The sequence below is a fragment of the Coregonus clupeaformis genome, chromosome 35 (genome assembly GCF_020615455.1).
Source record: "Coregonus clupeaformis isolate EN_2021a chromosome 35, ASM2061545v1, whole genome shotgun sequence".
NCBI classification, from domain to species: domain Eukaryota; kingdom Metazoa; phylum Chordata; class Actinopteri; order Salmoniformes; family Salmonidae; genus Coregonus; species Coregonus clupeaformis.
In genome coordinates this window covers 32,612,845-32,636,667 of record NC_059226.1, presented here as the reverse complement: position 1 = coordinate 32,636,667, position 23,823 = coordinate 32,612,845, and the positions used below count along the sequence as shown (strand labels likewise).

General features: G+C 46.2%; 1 protein-coding gene across 8 annotated transcripts; it reads left to right on the top strand.

The window, feature by feature from the left end:
• Nucleotides 1–1,852: 1,852 nt before the first annotated feature.
• Nucleotides 1,853–22,129, top strand: hgs (hepatocyte growth factor-regulated tyrosine kinase substrate). Of its 8 annotated transcripts, none has more exons than XM_041864160.2 (20): nucleotides 1,853–2,004; nucleotides 3,432–3,516; nucleotides 3,775–3,850; nucleotides 4,771–4,863; nucleotides 7,730–7,847; nucleotides 8,460–8,512; nucleotides 8,657–8,725; nucleotides 9,167–9,291; nucleotides 9,654–9,759; nucleotides 10,715–10,813; nucleotides 10,899–10,994; nucleotides 13,868–13,906; nucleotides 14,219–14,413; nucleotides 14,767–14,977; nucleotides 16,166–16,338; nucleotides 17,713–17,853; nucleotides 20,196–20,364; nucleotides 20,670–20,794; nucleotides 21,200–21,391; nucleotides 21,927–22,129. In XM_041864160.2, the coding sequence occupies exons 1-20, from the start codon at nucleotides 1,968–1,970 to the stop codon at nucleotides 22,026–22,028; spliced, it is 2,304 nt and encodes a 767-aa protein (XP_041720094.1). In that variant the 5' UTR covers nucleotides 1,853–1,967; the 3' UTR covers nucleotides 22,029–22,129. The 8 variants fall into 8 exon arrangements, with proteins under 8 accessions (XP_041720094.1, XP_041720090.1, XP_041720089.1 ...); XM_041864156.2 differs by having other exon boundaries at nucleotides 9,627–9,759; nucleotides 14,764–14,977; nucleotides 21,197–21,391; XM_041864155.2 differs by having other exon boundaries at nucleotides 9,627–9,777; nucleotides 21,197–21,391.
• Nucleotides 22,130–23,823: the final 1,694 nt, after the last annotated feature.

Here is a 23,823-nt window from a genome sequence, read left to right as displayed (position 1 = left end):
TATACTCCATTTGATAAGATCTATCCATCTTACAAATATGACAACCCACATCACAGGCATGAATAATGATTATCAATGTATAATATATAAATGCAGATTCCATTAACTGTAGAGCAGCAGATACATACCAGAGTGCATTGCATGTAGCCTCTTAAGTGTATGCAGATAAATAAATCAAGTAATATCATATTTTAAACACACATTCTACTTTCAATTAAAGTAGAATTTCTGCAAACAAATTGGTATCCATCTCATTCAATATAACACATCTTGTAATCTCCCATAAGCAGTTGTTTATACATTGTCTTGTTTCTTTGACTGGTGGGTGGATGGAGACAGACTTCCTCTCTCTGTGTCCAGCCCTACCAGCTAACAGTAGATACTAGTAGACAACCTTCCTCTCTCTGTGTCCAGCCCTACCAGCTAACAGTAGATACTAGTAGACAACCTTCCTCTCTCTGTGTCCAGCCCTACCAGCTAACAGTAGATACTAGTAGACAACCTTCCTCTCTCTGTGTCCAGCCCTACCAGCTAACCGTAGAGACTAGTAGACAACCTTCCACTCTCTGTGTCCAGCCCTACCAGCTAACAGTAGAGACTAGTAGAGACAGAGACAAAATGCCACTGTATGAAGCATCAGCAGCACATCCACAACACTGGCCTCCAGGTAGTGACTCATACGTAGAAATATAATCCACAGAAAGGGCTTGGTACCTCTAACCCTGGCAATATGACTGGTGAACTCATGGGTACACTCGCAATGGCTGCCAGTCCACCCATGATGCCGTCATTGACTTGAATGGAGCGGCCCGTTCTATGCATTCTGTTTCCATGTACTCATATGTGACCTATGTAGGCCTGTGTATACCAGTGTAGGGAGGAGGAGAGTGTGATGAAATATAGCGAGGCAGTCCCTATTATTCCTCATAACAAAGTGATGGAATAGATAGATGGATAGGGTCTGATCACGCTTGATGATGTAGGCTTGAACCACAGGAAGCTGCTGAGGGGAGGACGGCTCATAATAATGGCCGGAACGGAGCTAATGGAATGGCGTCAACAACATGTGTTCTATGTATTTGCTACCATTCCACTAATTCCGCTCCAGCCATTACCATGAGCCCATCCTCCCCAATTAAGGTGCCACCAACCTCCTATTTTTTTAAAAACATTTGATTAAATATAACCTTTATTTAACTAGGCAAGTCAGTTGAGAACAAAGTCTTCTTTACAATGACGGCCTACCAAAAGGCAAAAGTCCTCCTGCGGGGACGGGGGCTGGGATAAATATATATATATATATATATAGGCAAAACACACATCACGACAAGAGAGACACCACAACACTACATAAAGAGAGACCTATGACAACAACATAGCATGGCAGCAACACATGACAACACAGCATGGTAGCAACACAACATGGTACATGTCCTGTGGCCTAGACACATAGAAAGTTGCAGCTCCACCACCCACCAACACTTAATGTTCCCTCTCTTCTCTTGAACAAATTCATGTTAATTAAATTGGCTCACACAGGTAGACCGTGATGGGCCTCAGATTTGTTCTCTAATTTAAATGTCTCCCAATATTTCACTTTATCAAACTGACTATAATTTAGGCCCACCAACTGATCAGAAAACCACCATAGTTTGGAATTGATTGAGTAAGCCTAGCTTGTCGCACCCTCATAAATTGACCTCTGTCAAAAGTAATGTTTTGGAACCAATGACTCCTTGAATAAACTGTACACTCACTTCTTCAGACTCTAGGTGGCAACGTCGCAATACTTTTGGGAATAGACGGAAATCATCACCGAACCACAGAGTTTCTAAACACGACACAGGAAGTAGGAAGTAGGAACAACTTTGGAGCTGGCTAGCTATCGTTACAGTGGATCTGTAAAAACGTCTTTGGTTGACAAAAAAATAACGTATCGTCAGCTAGTCTGAATCATTGGATCAGCCATGGGAAAAGGTGGTGGTACATTTGAGAGGCTTCTTGGTAAGATATGAGTATCTAAACATTTTACACCGGTGATTGTTTTTGCGTATTGTTTTGGCAGTCGTTTGTTTGGGGCTGTGGCACAGCCCTGCTAACATTAGCTAGCTACCTAGCTAAAATGGCCATTGTCTGTGTTCAGTTCGACGATAGGTCGAGGCCTGTAATCGATAATTGTATTTTCTATCGAGCATTGCAGTTTAACTGCTTATTAACAACATGTCATTTAATCTACCAAAACTATGCTCAAACGCCACGTATTTTGCCCTGTACCCGGAAAGTGTCTAGGTTAGCTTGGCTAGCTACTCAATCGGAGGATGATGTGCTGGCGATTTTCCCGATATCAAAATCAAAACATCTTTGTTTTGTTGGATATCCCTGATCGTCAGACAAATAATCTATTGTTTTTATAATTTGCATAACTTTCCTTATTTGCTAACTAGTTAGCTAGTTGTACTAGATATATTAGGTCGTTTGCTAGGAGCGTAGTTAGCTATCCAGCTCACCCCCCCCCACTGCGGCAAGCAACGTCACCAGACATATTTTCCTATCAGTCTCATCATAGACTCACAAAAAACCCAAAAACAGTTTAGACAACTCGCTGACAACTGTAATCACGAGTAGATTGCGTCAAGTGCTCTGACGTTATTGAGGGTGCCGAAGGTTTATGTGTCAATCATAATAACATCCAGGTCACCGGCGTATCCTCTTGGTTTTGCAACAACCACAGGCTAGTTAGTTACTGTGTAGAAGTGCATTCCATAACAACAAACCTTGACCCACTCACTATTAATCATTAACTAGGCCTACCCCACCACCATATTTTACTAAATGGAGACATCTTCTCAGTTTCACACCTACAGGTGATCGCATAATATGATTAGTTACATTTGTATAGGCCCACACTCCATGCCTGGACATGTTCATATTGTAGTCTAAACTCTGCGTTCTTATGTGAGGGAAAAAAGGCTGTGTTCTCAATCATTACTGATTTGAATAGGCCCAAGTCACATTAATCAATATCACCTGCTCACAAACAAACACACTACTCTACTGTTTAGAGAAATAGCCTATGCTTTCAGGTGTAAGGTGTTGTCTTATCCACCCTGGTTAAAAGACCTAACACTTACACTAGTCTTTTTCTACTAGCACTGACTTTGCTGATAATGACTTTATTGAGGGAAAATGTAAGCATTTCACTGTAAGGTCTACACCTGTTGTATTCGGTGCATGTGACAAAAAACATTTGATTTGATTTGTACTTGCTATGACTGTGATATGTGGTTGTCGCACCCAGCTATCTTAAGATGAATGCACTAACTGTAAGTCCCTCTGGATAACGGCGTCTGCTAAATGACTAAAATGTAAATGTTTATGATGAAATTGAATGAAACGCATGTGAGACACTGAACCCTCTCCTCTGTCTGCAGATAAAGCGACCAGCCAGCTGCTGCTGGAGACAGACTGGGAGTCCATCCTGCAGATCTGTGATCTCATTCGTCAAGGAGACACACAGTGAGTAGTAGAGTGCCTAGTACACCCCGGCCCTGATCAAATACCTTCCTTCCTTCCTTCCTTCCTTCTGGTAATCACTAGCCTAATCTCTGTGATTGGATAAGTGCAGTAGATAGGTCTTAAGTGTTTCCATGACTAGGCCTATTTCAAGGAAGGAAGGAAGGAAGGAACCATTTAAAAATAATTGAAACTAGTCCCATATTTCTCCACACAATAGAAGCCTGTCTGGTCTGATCAATGCCTTTCTCTTCCGTGCAGGGCGAAGTATGCCATCGGTGCCATTAAGAAGAAGCTGATGGATAAGAACCCGCATGTGGCCCTCTATGGTCTTGAGGTGGGTAACTACGCTGAACCACTCCCCTCTTGTACTGACATAATAATAATAACCTTCTAGTGCTGCTCATGGGATGGCTTGATAAATTACTCAAATTGTGCCATATTGAGATGTTTTGAATAATAAATGCATTAAGGAAATAATATCCATTGATTTATACGCCTCGATCACACAAATCAAATAAAATAAAATTGTATTTGTCACATGCACTGAATACAACAGGTGTAGACCTTACAGTAAAATGCTTGCTTACAAGCTCTTAACCAACAATGCAGTTTTAAGAAAAATAAGTGTTAAGAAAGTATTAACTAAAATAAACTGAAGTAAAAAATAAGAAAGTAAAAAATAATTAAAGAGTAACAATAAAATAACAGTAGCGTGGCTATATACAGGGGGTACCGGTACAGAGTCAATGTGCAGGGGCACAGGTTAGTCGAGGTAATTGAGGTAATATGTACATGTAGGTAGAGACAATATTCAATTTGTGCCATATTGAGATGTTTTGAATAATAAATGCATTAAGGAAATAATATCCACTGATTTATACGCCTCGATCACACCGACTGCGTCATTGTGTTTTGGTACACCAGAAGTACATTCATTTCCAATGGAACGCTGTGTTTGTCTCGCAGCATTGCGTTGCAGAGGCAGTTGCAGTGAGTTCTGTGTGGTGCATACGTTGGATTTATCGGAACGTATGCATCAAACTGTATGCGTAGACGGCTTGACAGAAATGGTAGCAGAAGGTGAATGTTGAACTTTTGTTGCACACACACACATATCCTGATGATGCTGCGTACCATTTTGCGCGATGACGCTGTGGGTGTGATGAAGGCGATAGGCTAGTTCCATAGTAAAACATCTGACAATAGGCCCCTGTGTTGTGAAGTGTGATAATGAGTGTTTCCTCCACCTGTCAGGTGTTGGAGTCAGTGGTGAAGAACTGTGGTCAGACGGTCCATGATGAGGTGGCCTGTAAAACCACCATGGAGGAGCTGAAGGATCTACTGAAGGTGACCCTGTCTTGATTCACCCCCTCTACCCCTCTCCCTGGCCCATTCACCCCTGCCATGTCCCATCTTTCTTAGCTTGTCAGCGTCATAGCAGTCTTTCCCTTCAATTATTTTCCAGGTGAGGCACAAAGGCCCTTAGGTCAACATCAAGGGCCTCTTAAACCAAAAGTTTCAATTTGAATCCAACTGAACCTAAATGATGTTAAGCAGGTTACCCAGATGTTTCTCTCTCTCTCTCTCTCACCCTCCCACTCTCCACTTGCTCAGTTCCACTCCAGGGAAGCTCCATTGAGACCTGGATGACCCCATTCTGATGGGTCATTCCAGTCATTAAAACAAGGGGTGGAGTCAGGCCTGACGATGTCATGTCCTTACCGTTACCTCCACCTCCTTGTTCCATAGCAGTGTTCCTCTAGAGCGGACTAGCCAGCTCAGCCTTAGATCAGAAAAGGAGTGCCTTGGTTGTTGTATGTAGGCTTTCAGTTTGACAAATTACAAGTTATTCTGATCTCAGTGTTGAAACTGGGATTGTTTGGATAAGTACTTCAGTGCTGCAGCCTATCATGTGAGGGTTTCTTGTGGACTCGGGTGAAGTTCCCCCTAGACACTGATCTTGGTTCAGTTTTGCATTTCCCCTCCACTAATGGTGAAGGTTAGGAGTGGGGGAGAGGAAGCTGACCCTACATCTGAACCTAGAGGAAACTTCACCCCGGAGTGCTCCTTGTGGAAGGAATGCCCTCCCTGGCTCTGGAACTCTGGGCCCATAGGACTCTGGTCTAAAGTAGTGCACCATGTAGGGAATAGGGTGCCATTTGGGACGTAACCATGGTGCTCACAGCTGTAATAACATAGCAGACACCTCTCCCTCTGCTTTCTCCACCATGTCTAGATAGTAGACGTATTTATGGTCCCTTTATACTGAAATCAGCTTTGTGGTCAGCTACAGTTTGTACTGGTTGTACATACGCAGTGTGATCTATCTGGGTGATATGTCTGAGCCTTGTGCTGCTGGCTCCAATCCTTATGACCTTGTCACCCTGTGTCTTAGCCTGATAATTACCCGCTGGTGCAGTAGTGAACTGCAAACCTGGGTACAAATAGGGTTTGAAGTCTTTCAAATATTTGTAGTGCCAGAATCTGCAGGCTTTTCAGTTTTCAGACTATTCTATTGGTTCCGTTGCTCCAGGTGAGCTAAATCCCGATTTTAAAAGTATTTGAAATGATTTTCAAATAGTATTTGAACCCAGGTCTGCTTTAGTCTGACAGCCTGGGAGCTGCCAAGAGATCCTTCAGTGTTCCTAATAGAAATGTAGCCTAATGAGTGGAGTTGACACGATTCCTTATTCAACATGACTGTCAATTGTATGTTCTCTACACAATGCATTTCTATCTGCAATGTTCTGAATGTTCAGAATAAGATAGAAATGTTCTGAATAAAACTGAAATGATGAGTCTCTCTATTCTACCTGACAGTCGTATATGTTCTACAGAACACATATCTATCTGATTGTGAATGGTATGTAACGGGTGCACCCTCTTGAACAGGCCCCAGTTCATTTACAGGATACTCTATACAGCATGACCTTTGATTGGCTCCCCACCCCAGTCAGGTGACCTTCTGTTGACTTCCTGGTGGTGATGTCATAGCTTGGTCACACGCTGATTCAGGTCAGACAGACTGAGGGACTTCCCACCACAAGTCTCTCCTCTCTGTGAGAGAACACAGGTTTGGCTCTGGATAAGAGCGTCTGCTAAATGACGTAAATGTTTAGCCTCTGAAGTAACGTCTGGAATGGGATTATTTTGGGGGGAAAAGGACTAAAGGAAACGTTTTAGTTTTAAGTATTTCTCTAGAGACTTGTTGTATAGGACTTTGGTCTGCTAAAACAAGGTTAGAACTTTGATTCAGTCTAGGTGTATTCATATTATTATTGTATAGATTATTAATGTCTTATATTTTGGAAGAAGGAAGTGTTGTGTTTATGTTTGTAAGGGGACTGGGGTGCCCCGTTTTATTTATTTTTTTGACTTAATATAGAGTAGCGTTTTTAAATGCAATTTATCTGTCTATAAAAGGTGTACTTGTGAAGTTGTACTCAGTGAGTGGTGATGTGTTGCAGTGTATCTGTGTGACACTGTAACTCAGTGAGTGGTGATGTGTTGCAGTGTATCTGTGTGACACTGTAACTCAGTGAGTGGTGATGTGTTGCAGTGTATCTGTGTGACACTGTAACTCAGTGAGTGGTGATGTGTTGCAGTGTATCTGTGTGACACTGTAACTCAGTGAGTGGTGATGTGTTGCAGTGTATCTGTGTAACACTGTAACTCAGTGAGTGGTGATGTGTTGCAGTGTATCTGTGTGACACTGTAACTCAGTGAGTGGTGATGTGTTGCAGTGTATCTGTGTAACACTGTAACTCAGTGAGTGGTGATGTGTTGCAGTGTATCTGTGTGACACTGTAACTCAGTGAGTGGTGATGTGTTGCAGTGTATCTGTGTAACACTGTAACTCAGTGAGTGGTGATGTGTTGCAGTGTATCTGTGTGACACTGTAACTCAGTGAGTGGTGATGTGTTGCAGTGTATCTGTGTAACACTGTAACTCAGTGAGTGGTGATGTGTTGCAGTGTATCTGTGTGACACTGTAACTCAGTGAGTGGTGATGTGTTGCAGTGTATCTGTGTAACACTGTAACTCAGTGAGTGGTGATGTGTTGCAGTGTATCTGTGTGACACTGTAACTCAGTGAGTGGTGATGTGTTGCAGTGTATCTGTGTAACACTGTAACTCAGTGAGTGGTGATGTGTTGCAGTGTATCTGTGTGACACTGTAACTCAGTGAGTGGTGATGTGTTGCTCTTCTAAACAGACTGAGCCCAACGTGAGGAATAAGATCCTATACCTGATCCAGGCATGGGCCCACGCCTTCCGCAACGAGCCCAAATACAAGGTGGTTCAGGACACGTACCAGATCATGAAGGTGGAGGGTAAGTCTCCCCCCACACCACACCTCAGATGAACCCCTAGCCCCCTAGGCACTCCTGAAGAGCTGAGAAGCGCAGTGGTCTAAGGCACTGCATCGCAGTGCTAACTGTGCCACTAGAGATCCTGGTTTGAATCCAGGCTCTGTCGCAGCCGGCCGCGACCGGGAGACTCATGGGCGGCGCACAATTGGCCCAGCGTCGTCCAGGGTAGGGGAGGGAATGGCCGGCAGGGATGTAGCTCAGTTGATAGAGCATGGCGTTTGCAACGCCAGGGTTGTGGGTTCAATTCCCACGGGGGGCCAGTATAAAAAAAATGTATTCACTAACTGTAAGTCGCTCTGGATAAGAGCGTCTGCTAAAATGACTAAAATGTAAATGTAAAAAAAATATTGGATAGGTGGAAGAAATATAGTGGCAGCTCTTTGGCATATTGCTAAATCCCATCCTCTCAGATGTCGTCAGGTTTTCCATAGGGTGGTGAGGTTGGCTAAGATTTGGGATTCAGGCATACAATCACTAACACATAGCAAAACAGAAATGAGCAGTTTCACAGTAAATATTAAAACTTGTGTTAATTTATCCTGTATTGACATACTATATCTCCTGTTCTTCCAGGTCACGTGTTTCCAGAGTTCAAGGAGAGTGATGCCATGTTTGCAGCAGAGAGAGTAAGAGACTTCCTCTCACTGATGTTGATCTGGTTTGATAGATCCTTACTACTGAATGCTCTCAGCCTGTGAGGAGGATCTTTAATGTCTCTCTCGATCTCTCTCTCTCGCTCTGTCCATCTGTGTGTCTGTGCGTGTGTCCAGGCTCCAGATTGGGTGGATGCGGAGGAGTGTCATCGCTGCAGGGTTCAGTTTGGAGTGATGACTAGAAAGGTAAGGCAACACAACAGACTAGCAGAATGGCAGACTAGCAGAACGGCAGACTAGCAGAACGGCAGACTAGCAGAACGGCAGACTAGCAGAACGGCAGACTAGCAGAACGGCAGACTAGCAGAACGGCAGACTAGCAGAACGGCAGACTAGCAGAACGGCAGACTAGCAGAACGGCAGACTAGCAGAACGGCAGACTAGCAGAACGGCAGACTAGCAGAACGGCAGACTAGCAGAACGGCAGACTAGCAGAACGGCAGACTAGCAGCAGCAGCAGTGGTTTGTGTTGAAATGTGTTCTTTCCTTCCTCCTTCAGTAACACTGCTTTGGTTGGTGATTGTTAGCATTGTGTTGTTGAAAGGGAGAGAATGATATGACTTTCTATCTGTTTGGATTATTCTGTCTGACCGTCTCTCTATTGACCTCCTCTTCTTCCTGTTCCAGCACCACTGCAGAGCCTGTGGTCAGATCTTCTGTGGGAAGTGTTCCTCCAAGTACTCCACCATCCCCAAGTTCGGCATTGAGAAGGAAGTGCGTGTGTGTGAGCCCTGCTTCGAGCTGCTCAACAAGTGAGTGACCAGGCTAGGGAGTGGCTCAGCCAAAACCACCCTCAATTCCGTTTCATCAGCCTGTATATTTAAAATGTCCTACTTTTAGCGTTCATAGACCACTTCTAAAGCCTTTAGAAGTTGTTGTTCAAGTGGTATAATTTCATGTGATGGGTAGGTACAGTTAATGAATGATCTGTATGGATACTTTTTGCTCTTCTACTGTAAATGCCATTCTGCTGCTCAGTACCCATCGGTTTCCATCCGTCCTTCCAGTTTATTGTCCATGTCCAACGACCTCTGACTCACCAGGTTGTCTGACCCCTGACCTCCCTTCTGACCCCTCTCCTCACCAGCCACCCTTCCCTCTCTCCCCCACCTAGGAAAGCTGAGGGGGGTAAACCCGTCGGGACATCCACCCCCGTGGCCCCAGGCCCGGCAGAGCTGCCCCCAGAGTACCTGACCAGCCCCCTGTCCCAGCAGTCTCAGGTAGTGGTCCAGGAAACAGTAAGTGAATGTATGGCCTAGAGACGACCCCCGGTGGTGATAGACAGGGTCAGGGTGACTGCGTCCCAAATAGCACCCTGTTCCCTAGATCATGGGCTGCTTTGGGCTCGATACTAGTGCACTATGTAGGAAATAGGGTTCCATTTCAGGTGCTGACCCAGACAGTCTCACTGTCCCTAATAGAGATGACATAGGGGATCATTTTAACATGCCATAAACTACAACGTGGGACTTGTAGTTTGATGAGCTTTGTAGGGGGGGTTGTAGTTCGACGTGTTAAAATGATTCCCAGACAGAAATGAGATCATCACCAATCGTCCCTCCTCCCTCTTTGTTATTAGATTCTTCTAAGGCCCACCTGCTATGTCCCTTTGTCCTCCCCCTAACTTCCCCTCCCTCCTTGACCGCGGTGGGATTCCAGGTTGTCTGTGTTTGCAGTGAGGCTGCTCCTCAATTCATGCCCCTTGGTTGGGGAGCGAGGTAGCAGCAGTGTTCCCTTCCCTCTGCAGTCAGGAGGTTCAGATGATCGGATCTCACATCGCCTGTAGGAGTGTTTTAAAGTGAACCATCAATCCTGGAGCTGCAATAAAATGATAAAGCAATATTCTTAGAAGGGAAGCGCAACTGCAATGAAGACCACCTGGAACGCAGCCATTGGCTTGTCTTATTGCCCAATGCCCACTGCTGCTTTACCTTCCCTGGGGCTTCTCCTCCAACACTCCCCTCCCTGGCCCTCTCCCCTGGGTGCCTCCCTCCACTCCCTGGCCCTCTCCCCTGGGTGCCTCCCTCCACTCCCTGGCCCTCTCCCCTCGGGGCCTCCCTCCCCTCCCTGGCCCTCTCCCCTGGGTGCCTCCCTCCACTCCCTGGCCCTCTCCCCTCGGGGCCTCCCTCCCCTGCCCTCCCCTGGGGGTTTCATCTCTCTACCCTGTCTCACCAGGTGCCCCCCAAACGGGACGAGGCGGCCCTGCAGGAGGAGGAGGAGCTTCAGCTGGCCATCGCCCTATCACAGAGCGAGGCTGAGGAGAAGGAGAGGATGGTGGGTTGTGCTGTAAATAAATCAAGTGATTGTACCTCTACAGTGTGTATGGAAAGACACTGATACATGTCATGTGTGTTTACAGAGACAGAAGAACTCGTACGGGGTCTACCCCAAAGCTGACCCCGCCCCAGTCACCTCCTCAGCCCCGCCCGTCACCTCTCTCTACTCCTCTCCTGTGGTAAGACTTACTCTCTCCATCCACTCCATCCATCCCCTCTCTCTCCTCTATAGATGTACTCTGTGTTACCTCCATCCCCTCTCTCTCTCCTCTATAGATGTACTCTGTGTTACCTCCATCCCCTCTCTCTCTCCTCTATAGATGTACTCTGTGTTACCTCCATCCCCTCTCTCTCCTCTATAGATGTACTCTGTGTTACCTCCATCCCCTCTCTCTCTCCTCTATAGATGTACTCTGTGTTACCTCCATCCCCTCTCTCTCTCCTCTATAGATGTACTCTGTGTTACCTCCATCCCCTCTCTCTCCTCTATAGATGTACTCTGTGCTACCTCCATCCCCTCTCTCTCCTCTATAGATGTACTCTGTGTTACCTCCATCCCCTCTCTCTCCTCTATAGATGTACTCTGTGTTACCTCCATCCCCTCTCTCTCCTCTATAGATGTACTCTGTGTTACCTCCATCCCCTCTCTCTCCTCTATAGATGTACTCTGTGTTACCTCCATCCCCTCTCTCTCCTCTATAGATGTACTCTGTGTTACCTCCATCCCCTCTCTCTCCTCTATAGATGTACTCTGTGTTACCTCCATCCCCTCTCTCTCCTCTATAGATGTACTCTGTGTTACCTCCATCCCCTCTCTCTCCTCTATAGATGTACTCTGTGTTACCTCCATCCCCCTCTCTCTCCTCTATAGATGTACTCTGTGTTACCTCCATCCCCTCTCTCTCCTCTATAGATGTACTCTGTGTTACCTCCATCCCCTCTCTCTCCTCTATAGATGTACTCTGTGTTACCTCCATCCCCTCTCTCTCCTCTATAGATGTACTCTGTGTTACCTCCATCCCCTCTCTCTCCTCTATAGATGTACTCTGTGTTACCTCCATCCCCTCTCTCTCCTCTATAGATGTACTCTGTGTTACCTCCATCCCCTCTCTCTCCTCTATAGATGTACTCTGTGTTACCTCCGTCCCCTCTCTCTCCTCTATAGATGTACTCTGTGTTACCTCCATCCCCTCTCTCTCCTCTATAGATGTACTCTGTGTTACCTCCATCCCCTCTCTCTCCTCTATAGATGTACTCTGTGTTACCTCCATCCCCTCTCTCTCCTCTATAGATGTACTCTGTGTTACCTCCATCCCCTCTCTCTCCTCTATAGATGTACTCTGTGTTACCTCCATCCCCTCTCTCTCCTCTATAGATGTACTCTGTGTTACCTCCATCCCCTCTCTCTCCTCTATAGATGTACTCTGTGTTACCTCCATCCCCTCTCTCTCCTCTATAGATGTACTCTGTGTTACCTCCATCCCCTCTCTCTCCTCTATAGATGTACTCTGTGTTACCTCCATCCCCTCTCTCTCCTCTATAGATGTACTCTGTGTTACCTCCATCCCCTCTCTCTCCTCTATAGATGTACTCTGTGTTACCTCCATCCCCTCTCTCTCCTCTATAGATGTACTCTGTGTTACCTCCATCCCCTCTCTCTCCTCTATAGATGTACTCTGTGTTACCTCCACCCCCTCTCTCTCCTCTATAGATGTACTCTGTGTTACCTCCATCCCCTCTCTCTCCTCTATAGATGTACTCTGTTTTCACACCATTCTCTCTCTCTCCTGTGTAGATGTGACTCTACTAAGTCGTGTGACTCTACTAAGTCGTGTGACTCTACTAAGTCACTTGTGAAGCAGTACTTAGTAATTGGTATATTATGATAACTCCATATTATACTGAACTGCTGCACATCTTTCTTATTTAAATATTTATTTAGCCCCATAAGTCATCTTTTACAATAACCACCTAGTTGGTCATGAGGTGAATAATTGAGGGGAAAATGGAGACATGTACTCTGTTTATGTGTTGTTATGTATGTTAACTTGTATATTCAAGTACCACTATACACCTGTAATTCCCATTCAGGAAGTCTATACGGCTGTAATTCCCATTCAGGAAGTCTATACACCTGTAATTCCCATTCAGGAAGTCTATACACCTGTAATTCCCATTCAGGAAGTCTATACGGCTGTAATTCCCATTCAGGAAGTCTATACACCTGTAATTCCCATTCAGGAAGTCTATACACCTGTAATTCCCATTCAGGAAGTCTATACACCTGTAATTCCCATTCAGGAAGTCTATACGGCTGTAATTCCCATTTGGGTAGTCTATACGGCTGTAATTCCCATTTGGGTAGTCTATATGCCTGTAATTCCCATTTGGGTAGTCTATACGGCTGTAATTCCCATTCAGGAAGTCTATACGGCTGTAATTCCCATTCAGGAAGTCTATATGCCTGTAATTCCCCTTTGGGTAGTCTATACGCCTGTAATTCCCATTCAGGAAGTCTATACGGCTGTAATTCCCATTCAGGAAGTCTATACGGCTGTAATTCCCATTCAGGAAGTCTATATGCCTGTAATTCCCATTTGGGTAGTCTATACGCCTGTAATTCCCATTCAGGAAGTCTATACGGCTGTAATTCCCATTCAGGAAGTCTATACGCCTGTAATTCCCATTCAGGAAGTCTATACGCCTGTAATCCCCATTCGGGTAGTCTATACGCCTGTAATTCCCATTTGGGTAGTCTATACGCCTGTAATTCCCATTTGGGTAGTCTATACGCCTGTAATTCCCATTTGGGTAGTCTATATGCCTGTAATTCCCATTCGGGTAGTCTATACGCCTGTAATTCCCATTTGGGTAGTCTATATGCCTGTAATTCCCATTTGGGTAGTCTATACGCCTGTAATTCCCATTTGGGTAGTCTATATGCCTGTAATTCCCATTCAGGGACTTAACCGTGTATAGGGTCTGTCGTTATTGGGACCTAACCGTGTACAGGGTCTGTTGTTGTAATGTATAATGTGTGTGTTCTCCCCAGAACTCCTCTGCTCCCTCAGCTGAAGATGTTGACCCTGAGGTAGGACACGTTAACTCTGACACTCCTGAGCTGTCTCTCTAGAATTAAACCTGCTCGGCATTTGATGCAGTTACATTTACACCTCAGACTGCACTGTAGTAGAAATAAAGCATCTAGAAACTATACTGGGGTGAGTTTCCCAAAAACAGAAAGGTGCTTACTAGATCATTGGTTGTCCATTGCCCACCTATGGACTTATGATCTTAGTGCTAAAGAGGATCTTTATGTTTTTGGGAAACTCGCCCCAGGTCAGTATGTCTAGTCATGTATTGGTTGAGAGGACATTCCACACTATAATGACCTTCTCTCCAGCTGGCTCGCTACCTGAACAGAACATACTGGGAGAAGAAACAGGAAGAGGCACGCAAGAGTCCCACCCCCTCTGCCCCTGCCCCCGTGCCATTGGCTGCGGAGCCCCTGCCAATCAGCCAGCCCCAGCCAGTGGAAACTCTCGCCCCACTCCCAGCCCAAGTCGTCATGGCCCCGCCTCCAGTCAACATAGTGGAGGTTAGTTGTACACTGCTGTGTTATGAGAGATGGAAGACAAATGGATTTTCTTATTTATTCTTGAATTATTCAGGTGAAATTACATTGATCAAAAAACATCTGTTGTGAGGGAGAGCTGTCCCAAGAAGGCAGCATACGAAACCAACAGTTCCATTAACACCCATCATGCATAGTAGCAGAGATTGAAGTAGATTTAGATTAGAAATGACTACATGCTCTTTTCATTAACTGTTTGTTCATCCTGAATGACTCCTCTTTCTCTCCTCCTCCTCTACTCCCCCCTCCCATCCTCCTCTTTCCCCCCTCCCACCCTCCTCCCATCCTCCTCTCCTCTCTTCTCCCCTCCCCAGCAGCAGTATCAGAACGGTGAGTCGGAGGAGAACCACGAGGCGTTCCTGAAGGCTCTGCAGAACTCGGTCACCACCTTCCTGAACCGTATGAAGAGTAACCACATGCGTGGTCGCAGCATCACCAACGACAGCGCCGTGCTCTCTCTCTTCCAGTCCATCAACACCATGCACCCCCAGCTACTGGAGATCCTCAATCAGCTGGACGAGAAGAGATGTGAGTTAGGGGTGTGTGTGGGGAGGGGGGGGGGATTTCGGTCACTGTGACTTTGTTTCAGTGTTTGTTTTCGTAAGAGAGATTCTCTGAAGCCGGGATTCAATCTGATCGCGCTTTGTCTGCAATGCATGTTTTAAAAACTATGTTCCCATGTTCGTGGAGACCACATTCACTGTAAACAATGAATATGTTGTCTCAATCAGAAATTAGCTATAAATGGCGCATTGTCCAAATCTGCGATTGGATTGAATCCCGGCCTAAGTCTTGCTGAAACCGTGAGCATGTCTGTCTGTTGGTTTACCATGTTAGTTGTCTTGGTCCTGTACCGTTTAACCACTAACTAAACACCTCCATGTCTGTCTGTTGGTTTACCATGTTAGTTGTCTTGGTCCTGTAACCGTTTAACCACTAACTAAACACCTCCATGTCTGTCTGTTGGTTTACCATGTTAGTTGTCTTGGTCCTGTACTGTTTAACCACTGTCTGACTAAACACCTCCATGTCTGTCTGTTGGTTTACCATGTTAGTTGTCTTGGTCCTGTACCGTTTAACCACTAACTAAACACCTCCATGTCTGTCTGTTGGTTTACCATGTTAGTTGTCTTGGTCCTGTACCGTTTAACCACTGTCTAACTAAGCACCTCCATGTCTGTCTGTTGGTTTACCATGTTAGTTGTCTTGGTCCTGTACCGTTTAACCACTGTCTAACTAAGCACCTCCATGTCTGTCTGTTGGTTTACCATGTTAGTTATCTTGGTCCTGTACCGTTTAACCACTGTCTAACTAAGCACCTCCATGTCTGTCTGTTGGTTTACCATGTTAGTTGTCTTGGTCCTGTACCGTTTAACCACTGTCTAACTAAGCACCTCCATGTCTGTCTGTTGGTTTACCATGTTAGTTATCTTGGTCCTGTACCGTTTAACCACTGTCTAACTAAGCACCTCCATGTCTGTCTGTTGGTTTACCATGTTAGTTGTCTTGGTCCTGTACCGTTTAACCACTGTCTAACTAAGCACCTCCATGTCTGTCTGTTGGTTTACCATGTTAGTTATCTTGGTCCTGTACCGTTTAACCACTGTCTAACTAAGCACCTCCATGTCTGTCTGTTGGTTTACCATGTTAGTTGTCTTGGTCCTGTACCGTTTAACCACTGTCTAACTAAACACCTCCATGTCTGTCTGTTGGCAGTGTACTACGAGGGTCTACAGGACAAGCTGGCCCAGGTGCGTGATGCGAGAGCGGCCCTGAACGCCCTACGAGACGAGCACAGAGAGAAGCTGCGTCGTGCTGCAGAGGAGGCAGAGAGACAGAGACAGATCCAGCTGGCCCAGAAACTAGACATCATGAGACAGAAGAAACAGGTGACAGACAACAGCCTTGGTTTCTATTGATGTTTCTCATGATTTGTTTCTCATGATTTGTTGCCATGACCACAGGAGTGATGACGGACAACAGCCTTGGTTTCGATTGATGTGAATGATGATTTGTTTCCATGACCACAGGAGAATAGGTACAGGTTGTTCTGCAGTAGGGGGTTAGTCACGTGATGAGGTACAGGTTGTTATGCAGTAGGGGGTTAGTCACGTGATGAGGTACAGGTTGTTATGCAGTAGGGGGTTAGTCACGTGATGAGGTATAGGTTGTTATGCAGTAGGGGGTTAGTCACGTGATGAGGTACAGGTTGTTATGCAGTAGGGGGTTAGTCACGTGATGAGGTATAGGTTGTTATGCAGTAGGGGGTTAGTCACGTGATGAGGTATAGGTTGTTATGCAGTAGGGGGTTAGTCACGTGATGAGGTACAGGTTGTTCTGCAGTAGGGGGTTAGTCACGTGATGAGGTACAGGTTGTTCTGCAGTAGGGGGTTAGTCACGTGATGAGGTACAGGTTGTTCTGCAGTAGGGGGTTAGTCACATGATGAGGTATAGGTTGTTCTGCAGTAGGGGGTTAGTCACGTGATGAGGTATAGGTTGTTATGCAGGAGGGGGTTAGTCACGTGATGAGGTATAGGTTGTTATGCAGTAGGGGGTTAGTCACGTGATGAGGTATAGGTTGTTATGCAGTAGGGGGTTAGTCACGTGATGAGGTATAGGTTGTTCTACAGTAGGGAGTTAGTCACGTGATGAGGTACAGGTTGTTATGCAGTAGGGGGTTAGTCACGTGATGAGGTACAGGTTGTTATGCAGTAGGGGGTTAGTCACGTGATGAGGTACAGGTTGTTATGCAGTAGGGGGTTAGTCATGTGATGAGGTACAGGTTGTTCTGCAGTGGGGGTTAGTCACGTGATGAGGTACAGGTTGTTATGCAGTAGGGGGTTAGTCACGTGATGAGGTATAGGTTGTTATGCAGTAGGGGGTTAGTCACGTGATGAGGTATAGGTTGTTATGCAGTAGAGGGTTAGTCACGTGATGAGGTACAGGTTGTTATGCAGTAGGGGTTTAGTCACGTGATGAGGTATAGGTTGTTATGCAGTAGGGGGTTAGTCACGTGATGAGGTACAGGTTGTTATGCAGTAGGGGTTTAGTCACGTGATGAGGTATAGGTTGTTATGCAGTAGGGGGTTAGTCACATGATGAGGTACAGGTTGCTTCTGACTGTTATGGAGTTTCTTTACTTTATGTTACAAGTGTTCTTGGTCTAACTGATAGGCTCTGTGTTTCAGGACTACCTAGAGATGCAGCGTCAGCCTGTTAGGTGGTATCTGGTAGTTGTCTGATGTGGTGGCTCTGTGTTTCAGGAGTACCTAGAGATGCAGCGTCAGCTGGCCATCCAGCGTCTCCAGGAGCAGGAGAAGGAGAGACAGATGAGGCTGGAGCAACAGAAACACACCATCCAGATGAGAGCCCAGATGCCTGCTTTCCCCATGTCCTACCCACAGGTAGACACTATACTATACCATGGCCTACCCACAGGTAGACACTATACTATACCATGCCCTACCCACAGGTAGACACTATACTATACCATACCCACAGGTAGAATCTATACTATACCATGCCCTGCCCACAGGTAGACACTATACTATACCATACCCACAGGTAGACACTATACTATACCATGCCCTACCCACAGGTAGACACTATACTATACCATACCCACAGGTAGACACTAAACTATACCATGCCCTACCCACAGGTAGACACTATACTATACCATGGCCTACCCACAGGTAGACACTATACTATACCATGGCCTACCCACAGGTAGACACTATACTATACCATGCCCTACCCACAGGTAGACACTATACTATACCATGGCCTACCCACAGGTAGACACTATACTATACCATGGCCTACCCACAGGTAGACACTATACTATACCATGGCCTACCCACAGGTAGACACTATACTATACCATGGCCTACCCACAGGTAGACACTATACTATACCATGTCCTACCCACAGGTAGACACTATACTATACCATGGCCTACCCACAGGTAGACACTATACTATACCATGGCCTACCCACAGGTAGACACTATACTATACCATGGCCTACCCACAGGTAGACACTATACTATACCATTCCCTACCCACAGGTAGACACTATACTATACCATGCCCTACCCACAGGTAGACACTATACTATACCATGTCCTACCCACAGGTAGACACTATACTATACCATGCCCTACCCACAGGTAGACACTATACTATACCATGGCCTACCCACAGGTAGACACTATACTATACCATGCCCTACCCACAGGTAGACACTATACTATACCATACCCACAGGTAGACACTATACTATACCATGTCCTACCCACAGGTAGACACTATACTATACCATGGCCTACCCACAGGTAGACACTATACTATACCATGGCCTACCCACAGGTAGACACTATACTATACCATGGCCTACCCACAGGTAGACACTATACTATACCATTCCCTACCCACAGGTAGACACTATACTATACCATGCCCTACCCACAGGTAGACACTATACTATACCATGTCCTACCCACAGGTAGACACTATACTATACCATGGCCTACCCACAGGTAGACACTATACTATACCATGGCCTACCCACAGGTAGACACTATACTATACCATGCCCTACCCACAGGTAGACACTATACTATACCATACCCACAGGTAGACACTATACTATACCATGGCCTACCCACAGGTAGACACTATACTATACCATGGCCTACCCACAGGTAGACACTATACTATACCATGGCCTACCCACAGGTAGACACTATACTATACCATGCCCTACCCACAGGTAGACACTATACTATACCATGGCCTACCCACAGGTAGACACTATACTATACCATGGCATACCCACAGGTAGACACTATACTATACCATGTCCTACCCACAGGTAGACACTATACTATACCATACCCACAGGTAGACACTATACTATACCATGTCCTACCCACAGGTAGACACTATACTATACCATGGCCTACCCACAGGTAGACACTATACTATACCATGTCCTACCCACAGGTAGACACTATACTATACCATGTCCTACCCACAGGTAGACACTATACTATACCATGGCCTACCCACAGGTAGACACTATACTATACCATGCCCACAGGTAGACACTATACTATACCATGGCCTACCCACAGGTAGACACTATACTATACCATGGCCTACCCACAGGTAGACACTATACTATACCATGTCCTACCCACAGGTAGACACTATACTATACCATGGCCTACCCACAGGTAGACACTATACTATACCATGGCCTACCCACAGGTAGACACTATACTATACCATGGCCTACCCACAGGTAGACACTATACTATACCATGTCCTACCCACAGGTAGACACTATACTATACCATGGCCTACCCACAGGTAGACACTATACTATACCATACCACACCATACACAAGCTTACAGCAGGGGAGGCCTTCTCTCTGTCCTATACACAGGGGTGGTAGTCTTCAAACAGCCTTGTAGCAGGGGTGGTACCACACACTGTTATTCTATAGAGGCTCTGTGTTAATGGTAGCTACAGGTGTTTTCTGCAGGTTCACTGCATGTCAGTATGTAGTTATATCTTATTAATGTTATTTCTGAGCTGTTTTAGCTGGCGTGGTGAGAGGTAATGATCCATGGAGGACAGGTTTTGACATCAGCCTTCCTTTTCCTCTGTTGTGGCTGTTCTTTCTGTCCAGCTCTTGTTTGAAGTTGGATGTGTGTCAATTCCTCTCCTTTCACACTAGATGCAGTCTTTGCCCCCCAACGTGGCAGGAGGGGTGGTGTACGGGCAGCCGGGGGGACCCCCCAATTACCCAGGCACCTTTAGCCCCTCAGGCTCAGTGGAGGGGTCGCCCATGCACACCGTCTACATGGACCAGTCTGGACCAGGACGGTACCAGGCCATGCCTCCAGGTCAGTAGAGATCTTTTCACACCACTGAGTTTTTTTTACTCCAATGAGTAAAATAGTGTCTAGTTGAATAGCATGGTAGTTAGCCTGGGGGCCAGCGTGTTTCAGCTCTCTTGATTGTTTGACGTGGCAATGCATTACAAAGAGGGGCAAGATGTCACAAACAGATCTGGGACCAGGCTAAGTGCTTGAGTGTCTCAGAATCATCCCAGTGAAAAAGGCAATCAGGAGTGAACCCAGTAGAGTGGTAGAAGATGTGTGTGTATATTCTGTAACGTGACGCTCCTGTGTGTGCCTCCGTTCTCCAGACCCAAACATGTACATGTACCAGCCAGCAGGAACCAATGGGCAGCCTGCACCCCCTGGCCAGGCCCCGCCCACCACTAGCCCCGCCTACTCTAACTACCAGCCCACACCCACACAGGGATACCAGGTGAGAACAGAGGGGGGGATTGTCATGCCTGTCAGCTAGGTAGCTAGGTTTTCCCCCCTTAATGTGAAATACATGATGTAATGTCTGATGCCAAGTCCCAGTGAGAGGCTCAGTAATACACCGTCAGATGCAGTCCTATACTAGTGTCAACATTTAAAATGTAGTTCAGGTTCTCTTTCATTTTGTTTCCCGGACGTGGCTCCTCTGCAAAAAGCCATTTGACTGTTATTTAGAAGTAGGATCATTATGAGATGTTTATAAGACTTTATAAAGGAGTCAAACATGCTCATTACAAGTGTTATAATAGATTATAACCACATCATAATACATTCTACATGTAGCCTTTAAATAATGTGTTACTGATGTCTGTAATGTTAATATTCCTTGTGTCATCGGTCTCAGCAGAACGTGGTTTCCCAGGCCCAGTCTCTGCCCCCCATGTCCCAGCCTCCCCCCACTAACGCCATGTCCTACGTGGCCTACCCTCCACCCTATGCCATGCAGAATATGATGGCAGCCCTACCTGGGCAGGACCCTAACATGCCCCCACAACAACCCTACATGCAGGGCCCAGGACAACAGCCCATGTACCAACAGGTAGGAGCCCTTGGTTTCTCTCTCCCCCCTCTCTGTCGCTCCTTCCTCTCTCTCTCTCTCCCTCCCCTCTCTCTCTCCCTCCCCTCTCTCTCTCTCCCTCCCCCCCTATCTCTCCCTCCCTCCCCTCTCTCCCTCTCCCTCCCCTCTCTCCCTCTCCCTCCCCTCTCTCCCTCTCCCTCCCCTCTCTCCCTCTCCCTCCCCTCTCTCCCTCTCCTCCCTCCCCTCTCTCTCTCTCCCCCTCCCTCTCTCTCCCCCCCCCCCTCTCTCTCTCCCCCCCCCCTCTCTCTCTCCCCCTCCCCTCTCTCTCTCCCCCCTCCCCTCTCTCTCTCCCCCCTCCCCTCTCTCTCTCCCCCCCCCCTCTCTCTCTCCCCCCCCCCTCTCTCTCTCCCCCCTCCCCTCTCTCTCTCCCCCCCTCCCCTCTCTTCCGTATGTCAGAGGCATGTTTGTTCTACATATTATGTAGTGGGAGTTGCAGTGAGGGTTTGATGATAATCTCTCTCACACTACTGCTCTCCCTCTCTCTCTCTGTGTGTAGATGGCTCCCCCTGGTGGCCCCCAGCAGCAGGTTCAGCAGCAGCAGCAGCAGCCTCCGCAGGTCCATCCAGGCAGCGAGGCACAGCTCATCTCTTTCGACTGATCCATTCCCCTGGCTAGCTCAGCTTAACGTTACCGACCTGCTGCTGGCAGGGTTCAACACACTACACCCTCTCCTCTCTCCCCCCCCCCTCTCGCTCTTTCCCCCCCCTCTCTCTCTCTCTCTCTGTCTGTCTCTCTCTCTGTCTGTCTGTCTCTCTCTGTCTGTCTCTCTCTTGTCTGTCTCTCTCTCTCTCTCTGTCTCTCTCTGTCTCTCTCTCTCTCTCTCTGTCTCTCTGATAATGTATGGAGTCTTTCTCTTCTGAAACTAATATCTGAAGCTCATCTAGTCAGTGGTATAATAGAGTAACACATCAAATATGACAGGAATCAATTGAATCAAAGACCAGACCATAACCATCCTTTGTCTCATATTTCTAAAAGCTAGTTTGCATGTTGGAATCCTTATTTTCCTGGAAATGGGAGACGTGTGTTACAGCAGTAGCTAATCTGAAGTCATACTGTGGTGATTGAACATATTTTCATACTGCCTGCTTGGTTGAGAGAAGCTGTGGGAGTGAATGGAGATGCGGAGGATGAGTGAAGGAATAAAGAGCTGAAGGAGGGAGGACAGAAAGCACACTCAAACAGGCTCCAGGGTTCTATCACCAGAGAAGGGATGGATGGATGGATGCACTAACCCACCTCTCCTCACCTCCTGAGTTTACATTCCAGTGTCATTTTCCCATTTTACCCCCCCCCACACACACACCACACACGCATCCGCTGACACAGAACTCATTTTAAAGTATAGATGGGCCGTCTTATGTTAGCAAGGCTTGGTAGTGCACTGACTGCATTGAGTTTGAAGTGTTTCTCACGATAGCTTTTTGAGTTGATAATAGAGAACAAGGGAGAAAGAATAGCTTTTTATTAGGTTTTACACTTCTGATAGTTATCTTAGCACGAATCAGACTGGCTGAGGGGGAAGCAGTATGGGACTACAATAGAACACTTACATCCAGTGTGGAACTACAATTCCCACAATCTACAGCTCCAGAGACATATTACCACCATCACTCTCTCAAGGTGTCCTGTGTCACAACTGTTGACATAATGAGTCACTCACAACAACTCCATTAACCACAATGCCTTGCGTCACGCTCCAGGAGGAACTAGTGTGAATAGAACTTCGATTACATTGATTACAAATGTAGTTCCATTGCCAAATATTAACTAGCAGTTATCCAGAGGGTTGCAGTCAGGTTTATATGGCTGTGTTTACACAGGCAGACCCATTCTGATCTTTTGAACAATTAGTGGCAAAAGGGGGGGTCCATTTTGTTTCTGGTGTGTTGGGTTTCAGTAGAGTTGGGTTGAATCACAAAAGTATTTCCTCGATTCCTTGTATCCTATTTCCTCGATTCCTTTCCTTGGTTATTCTCCCAATTATTTCCCCGCTACCTTCTGATGTTTTGAGGAGAGAGGACGTAGGGAGGGAATCAGGAAAATACTTTTGAGGTCCACCCTTTTCGGAGTCTCTTTCAGAATCCTGTGGGTTGGGAGAGGAGAGGTGGTGGTAGTCAGTGCTTCAGGATATGGACATCTGATGAACATGTGTCGTGCATGTATGTAACATACACCCAATCAGTGGCTTCTGTAACCCCTTCCATGCCATCTTTGAACTTCTTCACTTCATCATTAATGATCTTCTGTTTGACTTCTTTAAAGTAATTCTAAGATTATATTTAATAAATATCTTGTTCTTCTATTGTCCATCTGCTTTGTGTGTTTCTTTCATATTATCATTTGGAATCTGAGCATGAAGTAGGTGGAGTTCCAGTCTGTTGGTGTTGTCA